The sequence below is a fragment of the Anser cygnoides genome, chromosome 2 (assembly GCF_040182565.1).
Source record: "Anser cygnoides isolate HZ-2024a breed goose chromosome 2, Taihu_goose_T2T_genome, whole genome shotgun sequence".
Taxonomy (NCBI): domain Eukaryota; kingdom Metazoa; phylum Chordata; class Aves; order Anseriformes; family Anatidae; genus Anser; species Anser cygnoides.
This window is the reverse complement of record NC_089874.1, coordinates 141,648,987-141,667,285: the sequence shown is the minus strand read 5'-3', so window position 1 is coordinate 141,667,285 and position 18,299 is coordinate 141,648,987. Positions and strand designations below refer to the sequence as shown.

At 42.6% G+C, this 18,299-nt stretch overlaps 1 protein-coding gene across 3 annotated transcripts; it reads left to right on the top strand.

Annotated features, from left to right (window-relative positions):
* The first annotated feature begins 864 nt into the window (after window positions 1-864).
* Window positions 865-16,471, top strand: PABPC1 (poly(A) binding protein cytoplasmic 1). 3 transcript variants are annotated; one of them, XM_048068753.2, is made up of 15 exons: window positions 865-1,556; window positions 6,306-6,499; window positions 6,603-6,718; window positions 8,506-8,636; window positions 9,921-10,015; window positions 10,980-11,117; window positions 11,204-11,299; window positions 11,768-12,040; window positions 12,217-12,310; window positions 12,486-12,596; window positions 13,429-13,583; window positions 14,042-14,126; window positions 14,302-14,432; window positions 14,717-14,812; window positions 16,024-16,471. In XM_048068753.2, the coding sequence occupies exons 1-14, from the start codon at window positions 1,364-1,366 to the stop codon at window positions 14,807-14,809; spliced, it is 1,905 nt and encodes a 634-aa protein (XP_047924710.1). In that variant the 5' UTR covers window positions 865-1,363; the 3' UTR covers window positions 14,810-14,812; window positions 16,024-16,471. The 3 variants fall into 3 exon arrangements, with proteins under 3 accessions (XP_047924710.1, XP_047924708.1, XP_047924709.1); XM_048068751.2 differs by having other exon boundaries at window positions 866-1,556; window positions 8,506-8,645; XM_048068752.2 differs by having other exon boundaries at window positions 866-1,556; window positions 8,506-8,645; window positions 14,717-14,847.
* Window positions 16,472-18,299: the final 1,828 nt, after the last annotated feature.

The following is an 18,299-nucleotide window of genomic DNA, read 5'->3' as shown; positions in this document are numbered from 1 at the left end:
TGACTGGAAAATAGATATGACAGCGCAGACCTCCTTCTACTGAGACTATATTGAAAAAAAAAAAAGCATAGAAGGGCAGTTATATTAAATATGGAAGAGGCGTTATCTCCAAGACTTGTGCAGATGCGGTGTGTTTGTGTGCCCTGTGTTTGTACTTGTGTGTTCAGCAGCAAGGAGGCACGCTTGACAACATCGTTTTGTGACGCTCAGAAACCACGTTTTATTAGCGAATAACCCCAAATTCACACAGTTATAACTTTATTTCGGCAGGCGGCTCGGCAGCGGGGCTCCCCACACGCCCCAGCACCACCGCCCCCCCCCACAGCGCCCTGAGACGCCGCCCCTCCCCCCCCCGCTCCCTGAGGCGCCTCCGCGGCCGTTACCAGGCCCCGCCCCCTAACTACGTCACACCGCCTCCAACGCTCCCCCCCGCAAGGCGGCGGAAGCAGCCCCTCCGCGCATGCCCGGGCCCTTCCCTTTTTCCGGCCGGCGCGCCGCCTCTAAGCCCCACCCCTCCCTCCATCGCGCATGCGCCCCGCCGCCCTGCCGGCCCCCCGCCCCCCAGCCGCGCACATGTGCTCCCAAGCCCGGCGCATGCGCGCTGCCCCCCTCCCACCGCCCCCGCTGACGTCACGCGGCGCACGCGCCCTCCCCGCCGGCCCGCCCCACACGGGCGGCGGCGCGTGCGCAGCACCCGCCTCCCCCCCTCTCCCGCCCGCCTCTCCACCCCCCCCAACGCGGCGGCGCATGCGCGCTGCGCGCCGTCGGTGCGTGGCGTGCGGCGTCGGTGGGGGCGGGTGGGGGCGGGGCGGGTATATATAGAGCGCGGCCGGGGCGGCGGCCTCCCCCTTGTCCCCCGGCCGCCGTCGGTGCTGCGTGCGCAGTGCGTGTGCTCCGGACACCGGGACACGCCGGCCCCGCCGCCGCACCCCCTTTATTACTTAAAAAAAAAAAAAAAAAAAAAAATTAAAAAATTTTAAAAAAATCCTAAAAAAAAAAAAATCCTAAAAAAAAAAAAATCCTTAAAAAAAAATCCTTTAAAAAAATTGCTTAAAAAAAAAAATACTTAAAAATAACCCGTCCTTCCTTCTGCAACCGGCCGGTTTTGATATAAAATAAGCCCGGTGAAGCGAAGAACCCCCCTCCTCCCCCGGACCCGCACGCGGACCCGGCGCAGCCGAGAGGAGACACGGAGCGAGCCCGAGCCCCGCACCGCCGAGCCCCGCACCGCAGCCGTTAAGTTCCGAAGCCGCCGCAGCCGCCGCCGCCTCCCCCCGGCCCTGACGGAGCGCCGGGCCGCCGCGGCCTCCTCGCGTCGCCAGCGCCTTCCCCCCTTCTCCCCGCGCCGGGAGACGGCGGCAGGATGAACCCCAGCGCCCCCAGCTACCCCATGGCGTCCCTCTACGTGGGGGACCTGCACCCCGATGTGACCGAGGCCATGCTCTACGAGAAGTTCAGCCCCGCCGGGCCCATCCTCTCCATCCGCGTCTGCAGGGACATGATCACCCGGCGGTCGCTCGGCTACGCCTATGTCAACTTCCAGCAGCCCGCCGACGGTGAGCCGGGATTTTTTTTATTATTTTTAATTTTTATACATATATATTTTTTTAAGGGGGGACCGGGGGGGGGGGGGGGGTGCGGGGAGCCATTTTGCCCCCTCCCGCCGGTCCCGGCCGCCGCATCCATTTTCCGGCGGCGCGGGGTGGGGCCGGAGGACGGTTTTAATGGGGGGGGGGAACCCTAAAAACGTTTTGGGGACGCACACGGGGACACACACACGCAGACAGGGCTGGAGTTGGCGGCTGACATGCGGCCTGCCTCGTGGCGGCAAAGGCGCGGGGGGGGGGGGGGGGGAGGCGCTTCCGCGAAGCGGGGTGGAGGGGAGGAATTCATCAAAAAAGCACAAAAAAGGGCAAAAAGAGCCCTGGGGAGGCCCCCCGGAGGCTGCCCGGGCTCGGCGGCTCCTGGGGTGGAGGCGTGGGGGCGGCCGCGGCCCGGGTTGTTGGGGGAAGGAGGAGGGGGGGGGGAGGCTGGCTGGGAGGAAGCGCGGTGGTCATTAGCACCTTGTAATAAGTCCGCAGGAGCCGGGTGTGTGTGTGTGTGAGCGTGATTCACAGGCACAAGGAGGAAGTAGGACGGCCCAGGATCATCGGGGAGCCCGCGGACGGTCCGCTCCAGGCGCAGGCCGAAGCACTGGGGCAGATTTGTCACGTGTAGGGAAGGTGGGGGGAATTATTTGGGCTTCCTCTGGCTGCTCTTTGCCGTATCCTGGCCCGGTTGTCTTCGCGCTACACCCTGACGTCTTGTTTGTGAAGTTGCTTTTTTTTTTTTTCCTCTGAAACTTGTCTTACGCGTAATGCTCCCATTTCTCTAAAGTTACATCAGCAGAGAAACTTCCTGTGTAGTTCTCACCAAGTCTCTGCGAAGTTCAGCCAACCAGCTCGCTCCTCCGGAGGGTATTGCTGTAAAAGAACCAAATCCGACCGATTTTAAGTTTTGTGGAGACCAATTAAAAGAAAAAAAAAATTGGCCAGCTAGATCATATTTGATTTCAAGTACAGTTAAGTAAACAGCTTTCCATTATAATGGGTTTATTTTCAAGCATATGAAAGAGATTTGAATTACAAACTTTTCAGGCAATTAGATTAACTGGCTTTCAGAGTTGGCTTTAGTATGTAACCATTATCAGATCGGACTTCTGGTGCACCAACGTTATCTGTGTGTGAGTAGTAAAAGTTACTGTCTCATCTCTTTAATAAGGCATTTCATCTGCTATCAGCTCTCTCACTTCATAGAGCTTTTAATTTATTCAGACAGCGTTTAGGACTAGAGGATTTAAATGCTTGCCTTAACATTCTTTCATTTCAGTTGATTAAAAAAAAAAACTACAGTACAGTTTACTCTCAAAAAGCAGAATAAGTGGTGAGCACAGTTCAGCACCGTGATATGATAATGTCAGGGCAGAAGCTGAAGGTGATTCAAATGCTTTTCCTCTTTAGTAATGACAACTCTGCAAGGGTCGGCCTCGCCTTTGTGGTTACCTAAACAACCTCTTCAACCCTACACTTTGTGACTTAGTTTTGTAATTTGCCAAATGGGGGGGGGGGAGGGGGCGGCGATAAATAGAGCTTTTTCAACTGAGCAGTGTTTGCATTCAGAGCTTGAGAATGTGCCTCTTAGGAAAATGCTATTACTCCAAACCTGTAAGTATTTTTCTGACTTTGGGGGATGGAGGTGTCCATGTTTGACACCCAGTCCGGTTCAGCTACGAGTATTTCTCGTCTGTATCAAACAGGCATGGGGCACCTCACTGGAAGCACCTGTTTAAAATGCACGTCGATGATACCGTGTGATCATACGTTTGCAAGAATTCGGTGTTCTTGGCAAATACCTAGAAAGTGTTCGCTGATCTTTTTTGACAGATCGCACTTTCCGGAAACCTTGAAACATTTTCTGGAACCTTGAAATAGCAGCTTTGAGGTTAAATGGTTATGGCTGTAGTCATGTTGGTTTCTTTTTAATTCCAAGCTAGCTGCCTTTTCTTGGTTTAGCCTAATTCTTACCTACATCTCAGACTAGGCTCATTAAACAGCCAGTAACAACCAGCTGGGCTTTTGAAAAGGTCTTTGAAGGTGTGCTTGATGTTACCAGCTGCCTGTAAACCAGGGATCTCAAAGCTCTTCTGAAAAATAATTAGGCCGGATGACACACTTGTGAGGTATGCTCACATTTCATAGCTGTGACTTCTTCTCGCAATTTGAGTCATTGTCCGGAGTAAAGCCCGAGCAGTCTTGTTTAATCACTAAACCAGCCTTATCCTTGAGTAATCGGAAACTGCAGTTTTCCCTTCAGATTTTTTTCAGTGGCTGCGTTTCCAGAGGTTTATTATCTCGTGGCTATTCCAGTGTAGGTTTAGCACCGAGTGTGTATTTTGTGCGATTTTGAAGTTGCTGCGAAAGTTGACCGGCCAGTTGCTCGTGACTAAAATGGGAACCAGTGACTCATTCAATAAAAGCTCCAGCAGAATCAGCAGAAGTATAGCCTGGGTAGGTGTGTCCTCTTGGTAACAAGTTAACTACTGAATTGAATTGTCCCCCTGCAAACTAGTCCAAGGGTTCCTATGGCAAGCAGCTGTAGTGTGATGAAAGCAAGCCAATTTTACTGCTTACAAATCTTCCTGAGTAGCAGCTTATACCTAGTATAAAGTATGTAAAGTATTCTGGTAATCTGTTAAAGTATATTGTGGTATGACTGTGGCGCTGGTTAAGCTGAAGTCTTCCTATTTCTTGTATTTCCACTCCACGGAAAAGATGAGGAGACTTTCCCTGCTGTCCTTGTCCTCGTGGAGAAATTGTATCAGCCTAAGGTACCTGCTCACTGCCAGTTCAGTTTGCAAAGGCTGGTGTGGAATCAGCCACCGGCAATCGCTTCAGATCAGACATTTGGGAAGCATGTCCATGAGCACACATTCCTGAGGAGTTTCAGGATTATTCTAGAAGCAATTAGCATGAATTAGAAAAGCCTCTTTTCTAGTAAAAGCAGGCCCTGTTGCTACTTCTGGAAATAATGAACTGTTTATTACTGGCACTTTTGCTGGTGCTGGCAGTAATAATTTTAATGACTTCCAGGGCAATCCCAGAGTGTTAGATGTTTCTACCGCAGCAAGCCTGATATCCACAACTCGTTCTGTTTGGCCAGCAGGTTTTTTAGTAATTTGGTGTTCTAGTACTCTTTGTTTCTAATTACCAGTAACCAAAGCTGGCTCCTTCTCTCCTGCTTGATTTATACATAAGTTTGTGAAAGCTTTGTTAACTTACACAAAAGATTGGCAGTGTCTCTATTTTTGTGGCTTCAGCTCTGAATCAGTTGTTGACTGTCGTGTGACTGTAGTACTAGTTTCTGCAGATGATTTTTAACAAGAAAATGACTTTTACCTGTCTGTCTAGTTAACCTCTACAGATGTCTGTCTTCAAATTCATTTGTGATCTGAAAACATGGCAGTAAAGGAGATGATACATGGTGTGTTAGCTGAACGGAGGCCAACTGCACATTTTCTTTGGCCATAATATCCAGCAGCATAGCCAAATACATAAGCAGCACTAAGAGGAGAATCAAAAAAAAAAGATTTTGGTTGGGTTTGGCAATGTGGTTGACCTTTGGTCCTTCTCCTGAGAAAGACAAATAAGTGACATGGTTACTGGCTTTAAACTAATACTAAACGATTTCGCTCTTGTTAATGTCGCGTTGCCCTGCTGTATGCAGAGAGCAGTGAAATGAATTGGTACCGATGGCTGTGACCTCAGGTATTTATTGGGGCTTTTTTCAGTGTTCTTCCAGACAGACAGGAACAAAACTGGAAAGGAGCTAGTGTAGGAGATCGTGTCTGCAATAATTTAGAGCTGTCTCTCTTTCTTGCTTAAGTATATTGTTGACTTAAAACATCATAGACATGTCTCGTTGCTTTGAAGAGACATGAAAACTGTGAGGACGTCTTGACACTTCCCTGTCTAAATATACTGAGGTCTTAAATTCAGGCTTTGAAAAGTTAGTTATGGAGTTCTACTGGAAAAACTGCTCCTCTGGAGTCACAAAACCTTACATTAGCTCGTTTTGCTGTTTTAATGCTTGCTCCTTCTTTGACCTCGTATATATTTCATCATGAGCTCTTAATATATATTATTTGAGATTTTTTAAGTAAAGTACTATTTTTACTTCTCTTTGAACTGTCCCCGGCCTGGAAGTCCATCGCAGAACTTTATTTTTTGTCCCTGAAGTGTTGTGTTGGAAAGCTGCTTGAACTGCACCTGGCTGAATTGCAAAGCAGTTCTGTCAGTTCAGGGCTGCTGCTGTCTTAGGAGTTGGTATGTAAATGTTTGCAGAAGCTGTACCCCTAAAGCATTTTTTGATACAATATGGTCAGCTGCTCTTGTACAAATGTAAAAACCGTTCCTCCTGGGGAGTAGGTCATAATTGCCATCAGTTGATAGACTTTCTCCTGTCCGGGTGCCATTTTTTCATGGTGGGGTACAATCACTTGGGCTAGTGGGATTTCTACTGCTTATTCAGCTAACCAGTGCTCCTTCCTGTTTCTTCGGCACAGCTTTTGCTGAGGAGTTTTTGCTGGTTTTTACTTGCAGAAAAGAGGAGGGGTTACCTGCACTGGAAGTTTGGATTTGCATCTTGGTGGTTATGATACTAGACTTAAAATAGCTAAACTTTTTTTGAAGAACTGTACTCAAAATGCTGGTTTTGCACTTGCTAAAGCAACTTTAGTGTTTCCTACTAACTCCATGATGTCTTTCCAGCTGAACGAGCTTTGGATACCATGAACTTTGATGTCATTAAAGGCAAACCAGTGCGCATCATGTGGTCTCAGCGCGATCCATCTCTACGCAAAAGCGGTGTAGGAAACATCTTCATCAAAAACTTGGACAAATCAATTGATAACAAAGCTTTGTATGACACATTTTCTGCTTTTGGAAACATCCTTTCTTGTAAGGTTAGTGCAAAGTTAAGGGTACATTTAACAGTTTGGCATTTGGGGGGGGAAATACATGCTGGAAACATTCCATGGCTATTACAGCAAAGTTTTTCTTTAATAGGTGGTATGTGATGAAAATGGATCCAAGGGTTATGGATTCGTACATTTTGAGACACAAGAAGCTGCAGAAAGAGCTATTGAAAAAATGAATGGTATGCTGCTCAATGACCGCAAAGTGTAAGTACATAAATACGGAGTCGTAGATCAACAGACTGAAACTCTATTTAAAGTAGACATGGACTCAAAGCTTACCTAGAAAAGACAGGTTCTAAATATTTCTAATTTAAAATGATATAGAATTTCTGTGCTAGGAATACTACAGACTGTATTACCTACCTATTCTAAAGCCAGAATATGTTCAGAAAGCTCTGCTAATGCAGTTCAGGAGAGAAAAAAGTTGTATTGCCTTAGAAGTCAGTGCTGTAATGAGGGTTTGGGAACTTCTCTTTTCTGATTTTACTGTTCTGAGATAAAATACAACACCTACCAGAGTTGTGTGATGGGTATGTTACTGTTTTTGAGTGAATCTTAAAATGCTGAAGCTACTAAATGTTGAATAGTGGTCTGATTATACTGAATGTTCTTAATGTCTGTTAATAGACATACCTGGGGAACAGGAGTAGAAAATAAAACTTATGAAAACAATGGTTTAAAAAGTAACTGTTCTATACTGTAGGGAAAAAATGATCTTTTGGCAATTGGTTAGTGATACCTAGGCTGGGCTGGTGGGGGTGAGTGTGTCTCACAGCTGTGCTTAAGGGATCATTATGGTATTTGGTATAGTTGCAAAAGAATAGCTCTGTAAATACTTCAGTGGCTTTGGAAAAAAGGATAAATCAGCATCAGCTTACCCTTGTGGATTATTTTTACATGGGTGGATCAAGCCATGCACAGGGAGAGTATGTCTTTTGAAACTTTAGTTTTCCCTCTTGCTCTGTGCTTGGCTGGCATACTGTGGATGTTTTTACTCGGTTTGCTCTTTATATAACCTTTTTAAATCAGTAAAAATGTCAGCATATAGTCATAAACCACAGTATTTACATAAACTTTGTTTAATAAAATGCATCATAAAAGCTAGTTATGCTTTGAATTTCTATTCAAGGTAGGTTTTTAAAAGTGAATTAAAATATTCTGCTCACTGTCAAAATCTGCTGAACAATATTGTTCTTATCCTTGGTTACTACAGATCTGGTGAAGTTGTCAGTACTGAAGAAAATGTTGAGCTACTGTGTGCTGCATTATTGAATTGGTTAGGTTTGGAACTATGAAGTTCAGATGATGATTAGGGAATAAATGTCTGTAACCAGAAATCGGTGTATCTTGCACTCTTGTAACTGATGTACTGGAGGAGTTCCTTGGATTGTAGGGTGTTCTGTTCAGCGTCTGTTCCTTCTCTGCCACTGTGAGCTGACCTTTAGTGTTCCCAGCCAACTTGCAATGATATTTGACTACAGAGCAAGTTGCACTATTTATTTCTCCATGCCTATTGAGAGAGGTGGGGGAAAACAAGGGTTTGCTTTGATACGGGCTGGAAAGGTGTATAAGGGCATGCAGAAGGTTAGTTAAATAGCCCTTGCTTAAAAGCTAGGTTGGAGAATGGTAACTGTTCTAAGGCTGCCAAGCTTTTAGTATGACAGATTATGCTGGTATCTGGAATTTCAGTTTACTTAGTACTCTTTCCCATTGTCCGTGTCTCCTGATGTCAAAGGCTGCACAAGAGCAAACAATATTGCCAATAGTTTGCAAGTGTTTTTATGCTAGTAATTGTGATAAGCACACTAATATAGAAAAGGATAGTAAAATTGTTTTTGATGGTTTTATTTTGAATATTTTACTTAAAGAATTTCATGCCTATAATGAATAATGAGACTGATTAAGAATAAAGTATGCCAGATGATTAAAGCAAGTCTGTCAAGGTGTTAAAATTTACTTTGATCTATTCTATTCTGTTCTTCTGCAACTAGATTTGTTGGAAGGTTTAAATCTCGTAAGGAACGCGAGGCAGAGCTTGGAGCCAGAGCAAAGGAATTCACCAATGTTTACATCAAGAATTTTGGAGAAGACATGGATGATGAGAGACTTAAGGAACTCTTTGGCAAGTTTGGTAATGTCTTACGCTTTGAGTTTATATAAACACCAGTGAACTTCAGCTCTTATAGCTGTATGGTGCTTTATAATAGGAGGAATCAGATGGCTGTCTGAAGTTTTTATTTTAAAAGTATGGAAAACTTACTACTTCACTACATTTTGAATTTGAAATTGTAATTATATCCACTAAAGAATTTTTAAATGGCCATAATATAGAATATATAATCCTCCTATCAGAATTGTTTGATAATTTGAAAACTGTGTCTAGTCTTTTTAATAGGTTTTGCAAACTCTTTAAGCTGTAACTAGAAGCGTTTTCTGTTCTAGTACAGAGTGATGTTGCAAGTTCTGTGCAGGAAGCATGAGAAATGAGTTTCCTGTAGCTTTTTCACTTTGCAGATTTAGTTTTATTCAAGGTATCTCTGTTTTCATTACTTGGTTACATTGTGGTGGTTTCCTTACTCTGAAATTATAAGGAACTTTGCCATTGGCAAGCTGTTCGGTTCTGTCTTGACCCTCATTTATGCTCAGGGCAGAGTTACGGTAGGCATATGATGCATATGATGTGTCACCATCGAGTTAGGAAGTTAGTTCCTTTATCCAGTGAGATTCTCACATTGCTTTATAGGCCATATCTGTTATCTTCAGCCTCATGGCTTTTTATGTTGTATTTTTTCCTGTGCTTTGCTGTTCTCCAGTGGATATCATGCAAACCAAGGCAGAGCCTTGTATGTGAGATATCGTATTGCAACAGTATAGCAGCATTCACAGGAAATTCCTTTCCACTGTTATGTTTGTGGATGAAATGGTAACAAATTTAGCTCATGTCTCCCTCAATTGAGTCTGAACTACAACTTTCGAAGGTTTGAAAGAGCTGAGCTCTCACCAGGATAAGAAAGAGGTGTGAAGCACATGGCTAATAGAAGGCCCTCCTCTCCAGGTTTCAATACCTGTTTGAAAGGACAGAAGTACTAACACTTCTTAAACATCATGGGTTTTCTCCATTAAAATTACTTCACTTTGAAGTTAAATTCCTCCCTCATTTTGGCTGAAAATACAGTAGTTAAGAAATTCAGCATGGAAGACATCAGCCATAAAGGCTGTAGCTCAGCATAAGGGCAAATCAGCAATTTTGTATTAATGGATGGTGCTTACTAGATACTATCATTGGTGTAGGAGTCTTTTGTAGTATAAATGCAGAAACTAAATATTAAAACTTCTAAACAGTGTTCAAGACATGAGGAGAATATACTCTGTATACACCACGTAAAATATCTCATTCTCTTCTTAGGTCCTGCCTTAAGTGTGAAAGTTATGACTGATGAGAGTGGAAAATCCAAAGGCTTCGGCTTCGTTAGTTTTGAAAGACATGAAGATGCCCAAAAAGTAAGCTTTTGTACTTCATGTTAGGAATTCTGTAACCTGAGACTCAAATAATAAGTTTCATTGAGTGCTTTGGAATCTTGTGAATTCATTAAAGGCTTTTAATTGGTCAAGAACACTGCAAAAGCAGGTATCTTCCTAAATGACTGAAAACAGCTGATATCACTTAAAATGCTTTCTTTTGAGGAAATGTCAGTTGATTTGAAGAGCCTATTAAGTTAAGGTACTCCAAGAAAGGCCCTGTTGTAGTTGGGCTTGAAGGTTTTGATGAGATTTGGATTCCTTAATGCTGGGCAACATGCAAGCATAGTAAATTATTACATCCCTGCAAAACCCAGATGAATCATAGGATCCAGTTTGGTTGCACAAAGCATTTGTGCAACTGCAAAGCAGAAAGGATGGAGGTTTTGAACTTCAGGACTGCAAAGTCAGCAGGAAAGCTATTAGTTTTATAGAGTATGTTTGGCATAGCTGTAAGAAAATAGCCTTGTGATTTCGCTTTTACCTTGAAAAGTAACTATGGAACAAGGGTCCTATTAATTTGTGTGTATGTCTATAACGTGCCGGTGTGCTGTATAATTTAATTTGTTGGCAGCTGTTGCTTTGATGTGTCAGTTTGCTGTGGCAGGAAGGACATAGCGTCAGGAGAAAAAAGCAGCACAGAGCAGATCAGGGCCAACAAATGAAGTTTGCTTTTCAAAAGGCATTTCTGTGATTTCTCAGTAGTGCGAGTGCACAAGAAAAAGCTGGAACAAATCCTGTCTTAAATGTGCATTTTTCTCAGCCTTGCATACGTTCATCAATGAATTGCTTCTCTCACAGCAGTCAGGATCACACATGGTGTGTTTCAGATAACTTAGAATACCAATGCCTCAGTAAATGTGATTTTTATATTTGAATTACTTTTTTATATGCCTGGAGAACACTGAAATATAAACCACTACTAACTTCTTGTTTATTAATGGAGGCTGTAGATGAGATGAATGGGAAGGAGCTCAATGGGAAACAAATCTATGTTGGCCGGGCTCAGAAAAAAGTCGAAAGACAGACGGAGCTGAAGCGTAAATTTGAGCAAATGAAGCAGGACAGGATCACCAGATACCAGGTTTGCTTTTAATTCAAGAAGACTACCTTTATTTTTAGATTTATGCAAATCATTTGCTTTTAAAAATAAAATTACTTTTTTTTTAGGGTGTAAACCTTTACGTGAAAAATCTTGATGATGGCATTGATGATGAACGCCTTCGAAAAGAATTCTCCCCATTTGGTACAATCACTAGTGCAAAGGTAAAGCAAAGTTTGCAGATTGCACTCCTCCTTTTGTTGGTGAATGATGATCCTTCACTAAGGAGGAGCAATTTATTGCCTTGACTGACAGAAATGTGACCCAATCGCCTATTATTGCTACTGGTTTATATACATGGGCTTCTGCTTTCTTGATTTTTGTACATCTCAGATTAAATACGTCATGCTATTGTCCTTTCTTACACTGCATATTACTGCACATGAGTTTGAGAAAAATTACATCTTTCCATTGCAATGGTATGCTCAGGGTTACTTCACTGAGATTTTCATCTGTATTCACTAAAGAAATAGCTTGTTCAGCAGTGGTACTCCCTTTTTTTTATAAATCCATTCAGTAAAACAAGCCTGTGGTGTCACTTGTATAGTAAGCTGAAAAAGGAAACCTGTGTAAGTTGAATAGGGATAGACAGAACATTCTCTTGTTTAAAAACCGTGCTTTGTACTTGGCAGGTCATGATGGAAGGTGGGCGCAGCAAAGGATTTGGGTTTGTATGCTTTTCATCACCAGAAGAAGCCACCAAAGCTGTCACAGAGATGAATGGTAGAATCGTGGCTACTAAACCATTGTATGTAGCTCTAGCGCAGCGTAAAGAAGAGCGCCAAGCTCATCTCACCAACCAGTATATGCAGAGAATGGCAAGTGTAAGAGCAGTACCTAATCCTGTAATCAACCCCTACCAGCCAGCACCTCCTTCAGGTTACTTCATGGCAGCTATCCCACAGGTATGTATAGAGATAAGTAACTGAATGTTTTGTACCGTGTATCAAACTTGTTTAGATTTAAGAGTAAATAAGACAATTCGAACGTATCCATAACTTCAGCATAGCAGAAAGGTGATGGACTGTTCAGTATGCCCTCAGAAGATAACAAAAGTACATGATGTTTTTGCATTTGACAGACTCAGAACCGTGCTGCATACTATCCTACTAATCAACTTGCTCAACTTGCTAGACCTAGTCCTCGCTGGACTGCTCAGGGTGCCAGACCTCATCGTAAGTCACTTTTTTACTCTTCCTGCAATTGTAGTAAACTCGATAGCCTTTACCTTTGAAATTTTACATACATTTTCATGGTATTAGTGTCTTTGCCACGTTATGATATTCCTTCTATACTCTCCTCACCATGCAGTGTTTCAGTGTGTAATGTGAGATACCTTTCCTAAAACAGCATTCCAAAACATGCCTGGTGCTATCCGCCCAGCAGCGCCCAGACCACCATTTAGTACCATGAGACCGGCTTCTTCACAAGTTCCACGAGTCATGTCAACACAGCGTGTTGGTGAGTTTCACTTACAAAAACTTACACTTAAAATATAAAACCTTTTTTTAAATTTTGCTGGTTCAGAATCTCAAATGTAAGATCAGTGTCATATGTGGTACTGCTTCTCTCCTTTTCCAGCTCTGACTAGATTGGTAAGCCAGTATCACCTTTTACTAGCTGCTTAAATTGTCCCATCAAAGAATGAAAATCAGACTCCAGATGTGGTCCTGTCTCTAGCACTGAACAGTTCTTGCTTTATTGTCCGTTTCAATAGTTTCAATAGTATTGTATGAGAGCTGCTACTGTTTCTAAATATCAATGTGGCAGTTTAATAAGTTGCATGTAAAAACACTGAGATGATCCAATTTCAGCTCTTAACTAATTGTAATAGAATATTGTGAGCTGCTATCGTGCAGAATCTGCACATGACTGAATGAACCAGAACTGATTGTAATGGAGTCTTAACTGAGAACATATTAGGTGGTGTTTTTAGCTGTCTACTTCATGAGAGTATCCTTTTTTTAGGATGACTGTTGACAGTGCGTATGCTCAGGAAATCATGTCCGTTGAGGTTGGGATGAAACTACATGAGTACTCAACCAAAAGTGAATTGTTTCCTCACACATCTTTCTAGAGCATGTAAAAAAAAAAAAAAAGGTGACTGGAGAGTAACAACCAGTAGATCTCTAGATTTGAACCTTCAGATGGGACCAGTGATGTGACAATACGACTGAGATGAATCTAATGCAATACCAAAATTATGTATTTGGTCTTGGTTGTTTTAACTTTTGTATAGTGTATGCTAAATTAAAAGTGGAACTGTTCATAAGCAGAATTGTTTTCTTTTCAGCTAATACATCAACACAAACAATGGGTCCACGTCCTGCAGCAGCAGCTACTGCAGCTACTCCTGCTGTGCGCACAGTACCACAATACAAATATGCTGCAGGTGTTCGCAATCCTCAGCAGCATCTTAATACACAGCCACAGGTTGCTATGCAGCAGGTATGTAATTTTAGGAACTGGTCATGCTTTTGCTGTTTCTTCTTGCAGATGAGAGGCAGGGATGCTTGTGATTAAGAGTTTCCTTTGTAAGAGCTTCCTTTGTTATTGTAGAATTGAGGCTCTGCATTATGGCACCAGTTTACAGCCTTGGGGCTTTGTGTATTTCAAGTTCACCTGGGATGGGGTGGGACCTATGTTACTTCATATTTTCCAGTTGCTTGATACTTTAGCCTGAATTTTCTGTGTTTGCTCCACAGTGGAGTGGTTGATGCTAATCTCCAGCATCACTGAGCTCTAACCAACACTACTTGATTAAATTGACTTGATAGTCATTTTTTTCCAGGTTTCTGACAGTGTAGGCATTGTTTGTGCTGAGTTATATAACAGTAGATACTTGAAGCTGCATGTAATTATAAAATAGAATTTAATTTTGAAATGGTGTAATATTAATTTTGCAGCCTGCTGTCCATGTGCAAGGTCAGGAACCATTGACTGCTTCCATGTTGGCTTCTGCCCCACCGCAAGAACAAAAGCAGATGTTAGGTATGTACATGGTCTCTCTCCTGATGCCTTGTAGTGGAAGAACACTCAAAGTACTCCAAAATGCAGAATAAATGGTTTCAGGAGTAGAACAAGGAGGAAGTTGTTGCCCTTTTCCCTTGAATCTAAGCTGTGTTCATCAGATGAGATCTGTGACTCCTGATAACTGTTTTTCTAGGTGAACGTCTATTTCCTCTTATTCAAAGCATGCACCCTACTCTGGCGGGTAAGATCACTGGTATGCTGTTGGAGATTGACAACTCTGAACTCCTTCACATGCTCGAGTCTCCTGAATCTCTTCGTTCGAAGGTGGGTGGGCCTTTGCCTCCTGCTAATTTCATAAGCAATTAAATCTACTCTGATTGAGCAGGTGTTTGTGCTGGCATGGTGGAGTAGTGGCAGTGCAACACTGGCCTGGGGTGACAAGTTAGAATATTCTGTTTTGGTGGGTGGCAGTGACTTATGTTAGCATGAACTGGAACTAATGTTATCCCTGTTAATGATACAGGTATTGTTTGTATGTATAATTTAAACCACTTCATAAACTTAGAAATAATTAAGCTTCCCTCTGTTAATTTTTTTTTACTTCCCAGGTTGATGAAGCTGTAGCCGTACTACAAGCCCACCAAGCTAAAGAGGCTGCTCAAAAGGCAGTTAATAACCCCACTGGGGTTCCAAGTGTTTAATAAGTAAGTTTTCTGAGGAATGCAGAATGCTTTATAGGGTGAGTAGGGCAATAGTCCCTAGTCCATGGCCTTACAAGCAGCGTGTTTCTAAGCTCGGTATCATTTACAGCCACGGAAAGTAGAAGCTGTGGTCATGGTGGTAGGATAGTTTTGTGCTCTGTGCTGTTGTCCAGTTCAACTCTTGGTTAGCGAATGCTACCATCACTTCATCGTGCATATTTAACTGGAATTAGAGCATTGTTCCTAACAGCATATTTAGCTGGTACTGCTTTTGGACATGCCTGCAAAAGCGAGAAGTTCTGTCAAATATTGCTGTTCATATTGTTAAACAGGAACTTAAGCAAATTGTGGAGGAAGTAAGCTTAAATGATACTAAGCCCTACTGTTCCTTACATGTTCCTTAATGGCAGTTAAAATATTATCTGGATTACTTTTTCTGATTGGTTAATACCTTAATTTTGCATGACAGGAAGAGGCAAAAGGTTTTACCTTTACAGTTTCAAAAGTGGAAGAATGTTGTGGAGTTAGGGATAATGTAGGCGTCTATTCTCCATTCATTCCTGTTAGGTTTTGCCTGTATGTGAACTTTTCACATTTATAACTATCAGCTGAAAAGGCCTGCTTTTAAATTTGATCACTCAAAATCTTCATTTTTCTTGGTCTCCTTCCTGCAGGCATGAAATGGTCTTTTGGAGGCAGGATGAGTCATGCTTTTTCCATGCTGCTTTTTTCCTTTCTTTTTTGCTAGTGACACTTTAACACCGGAGATTAAGAAGTGTTGAATAGTTGTCTGGCCTAAACTAAGCTGCCCAAACTTTGAAAACATTACTCCTTGTGTTCTGTGATGTTTTAGTAATAGGAATTTGAAAATACTGTAATTGTTTGAGCTGTGGTATGCTGACCTTAGAGTAGAGGTCTCTGCTCTGCAATCAGGTTAGTTGCAATAACAAAGTCTTGTGCCTAGCCCTTGTCCAAGGCTGGGCTGTGCAGAGTACTGTTTAGTTTTAGACTTCGTTCTATCTTGCAAATTATTACAGACTTGAGGTACTTAAATATCTCTAAAAAGTGCGATATCTGCCTCTGTGATATCCTGCTTGTAAAGAACTTTGGTATGATCAATATTGTGGAAGTACAAAGTATTATCAGGCTTAGAGTTGCAGAAAGCAAGGTGCTACTTTGATTTTAATAGCTAACAGCATTGTTTTTGTTTACAGAAAGATCCGGGAACCTACAATCTAGAACTTCGCTTCACCGAAGAAAAAAAAAATCTAAACATGGAAAAACTATTAAATATTGAGAAAAACATTGCAAAATATAAAATAAATAAAAAAAGGAAAGGAAACTTCGAAGCTTATGTACAGAGCAATGCCGGGGCTAGTAAAACAAATGCTAGTCCTAGATTACTTATTGATTTAAAATTAAAAAAAAATAGTAAAATAAAAAATACAAATTAATGTTTTATAAACCCGGGGGAAAAAGAATTTTCAGCACAGTAAAAAAAAAAATTTAAAGCATTCCTTTCTTTAATTTTGTAATTCTTTACTGTGGAAAAGCTCAGAGTATCACCACTGTTTTAGTTGACAGTGAGAATTGATAGCTGAGCAAAGAAACGTAATTTGGATTATAAAATTCTTGGTTTAATAAAAATTCCTTAAACACTGATTTACTTGTCATGGTTTTTGTACAGTGTCTTCCTGATAAGGTAGTGTTTCAGAATATAGAGTAAGAATCCAACTTGAGTATGTTTTAGCAGTTTGGCAGATTAGCCTACTTTTGGCCACCTGTTAGTGGTAATACAAATTTAGGCTTTAAACAAAAAGAGCAGCTAGATCCACATCTGGGTTTAAAATCCTTCATAGTGTGATGTCTGGGCTCTTGTCAGTGTCTAATTAGAAGTAGCCCTTGAAATATTGTACCTTGGTGGAAGGAAGAACCTCCATATAGGTCGCCTGCTGTTTCTTTGGAGTTAACACTGAACGTGGCAATAACTTCACTGTGGCTGAGATGGAGGCAGAGTAGTGTGGATACAGGTGAACGAACAAGGATTGTCTGCAGCAGTGTTGTAAGATTACGTCACTGTGAAGGTACAAACACAAGGCTTCCTAGAACAATAAGGGTCAAGTGGCAATGTATTAAAGTGCATATTAACCAAAAGATAAACACAGCAAAAGTCCTGTGGACAGGGCTGCTTAATCCTGTCTTGAAATAGCTGATGTTGTATTCCTCAACACAAGTAAAAGGCTACTGGATAATTTTAGCTTTGCTATATTTTGCTTTTTTTCAAATATGGTGAACAAATCCTTTGTCAAAGGCAACTTCAACAGCTAGCAAAAGATCTTTTCTTAACTTTCAGTACAGTGAGCTTACCCAAAATTTGCTATTTTAGATGAAATTTCTGAATGGTGAAATAATCCTAGCAGCTCTACTGGCTCAAGGAATCTGCTGTTTCTTGTAAAAGGTCATCATCTTGTTTCATCCTTATATTTATAATTTTAAAAATAGAATGGAAGGGGGGGGGGGAGTTATATTGGTCTCAATCTGATCTGTTGTATAATAGTGAGGAAAGAAATGTGTCTCCAGTTGGAGGCCAGTTGCTGATGGTGTCCCCCAGGGCTCAGCATTGGAGCCAGTTCTCTTCAATATCCTTACCATCATCTGGATGAGGAGATGGAGTGCACCCTCAGTAAGTTTGCAGATGACACCAAGTTGGGCGGGAGTGTTGATCTGCCCGATGGTAGGAGGGCTCTGGGTAGGCTGGATCAGAGGGCTGAGGCCAACTGTATGAGGTTCAGTGAGGCTGAGTGCCAGGTCCTGCACCTGGGGCACAACCCCATACAATGCTACAAGCTGGGGGGAAGAGTTGTTGGAAAGCTGCCTGGTGGAAAGGGACCTGGGGGTCGATATCCAGCTGAATATGAGCCAGCAGCGTGCTCAGGTGGCCAAGAAGGCCAACAGCATCCTGGCTTGGATCAGAAATGGAGTGGCCAGCAGGACCTGCCTGGGAGGTGATCGTCCCCCTGTAGTCTGCTCGGGTGAGACCAAACCTCAAACGCTGTGTTCAGTTTTGGGCCCCTCACTACAAGAAGGACATTGAGGTCCTGGAGCGTGTCCAAGGAAGCACAAGAAAGCTGGTGAAGTGTCTAGAAAGCGAGTCCTATGAGGAGTGGCTGAGGGAATTGAGGTCCTTTAGCTTGGAGGAAAGGAGGCTCAGGGGAGACACTCTACAATTCCCTTAAAGGAGGTTGTAGTGAGGTGGGGGTTGGTCTCTTCTCCCAAGCACCAAGTGATATGACAAGAGGAAGTGGCCTCAAGTTGCGCCAGGGGAGGTTTGGTTTCAATATTAGGAGAAATTTCTGCACTGAGAGGGTTGTGAAGTATTGAACAGGCTGCCCAGGGAAGTAGTTGTCACCATCCCTGGAGGCCTTCAGAAAACTTGTAGAGCTTAGTGACATGGTTTAATGGTGGACTTGCAGTGATAGGTTAAAGGTTG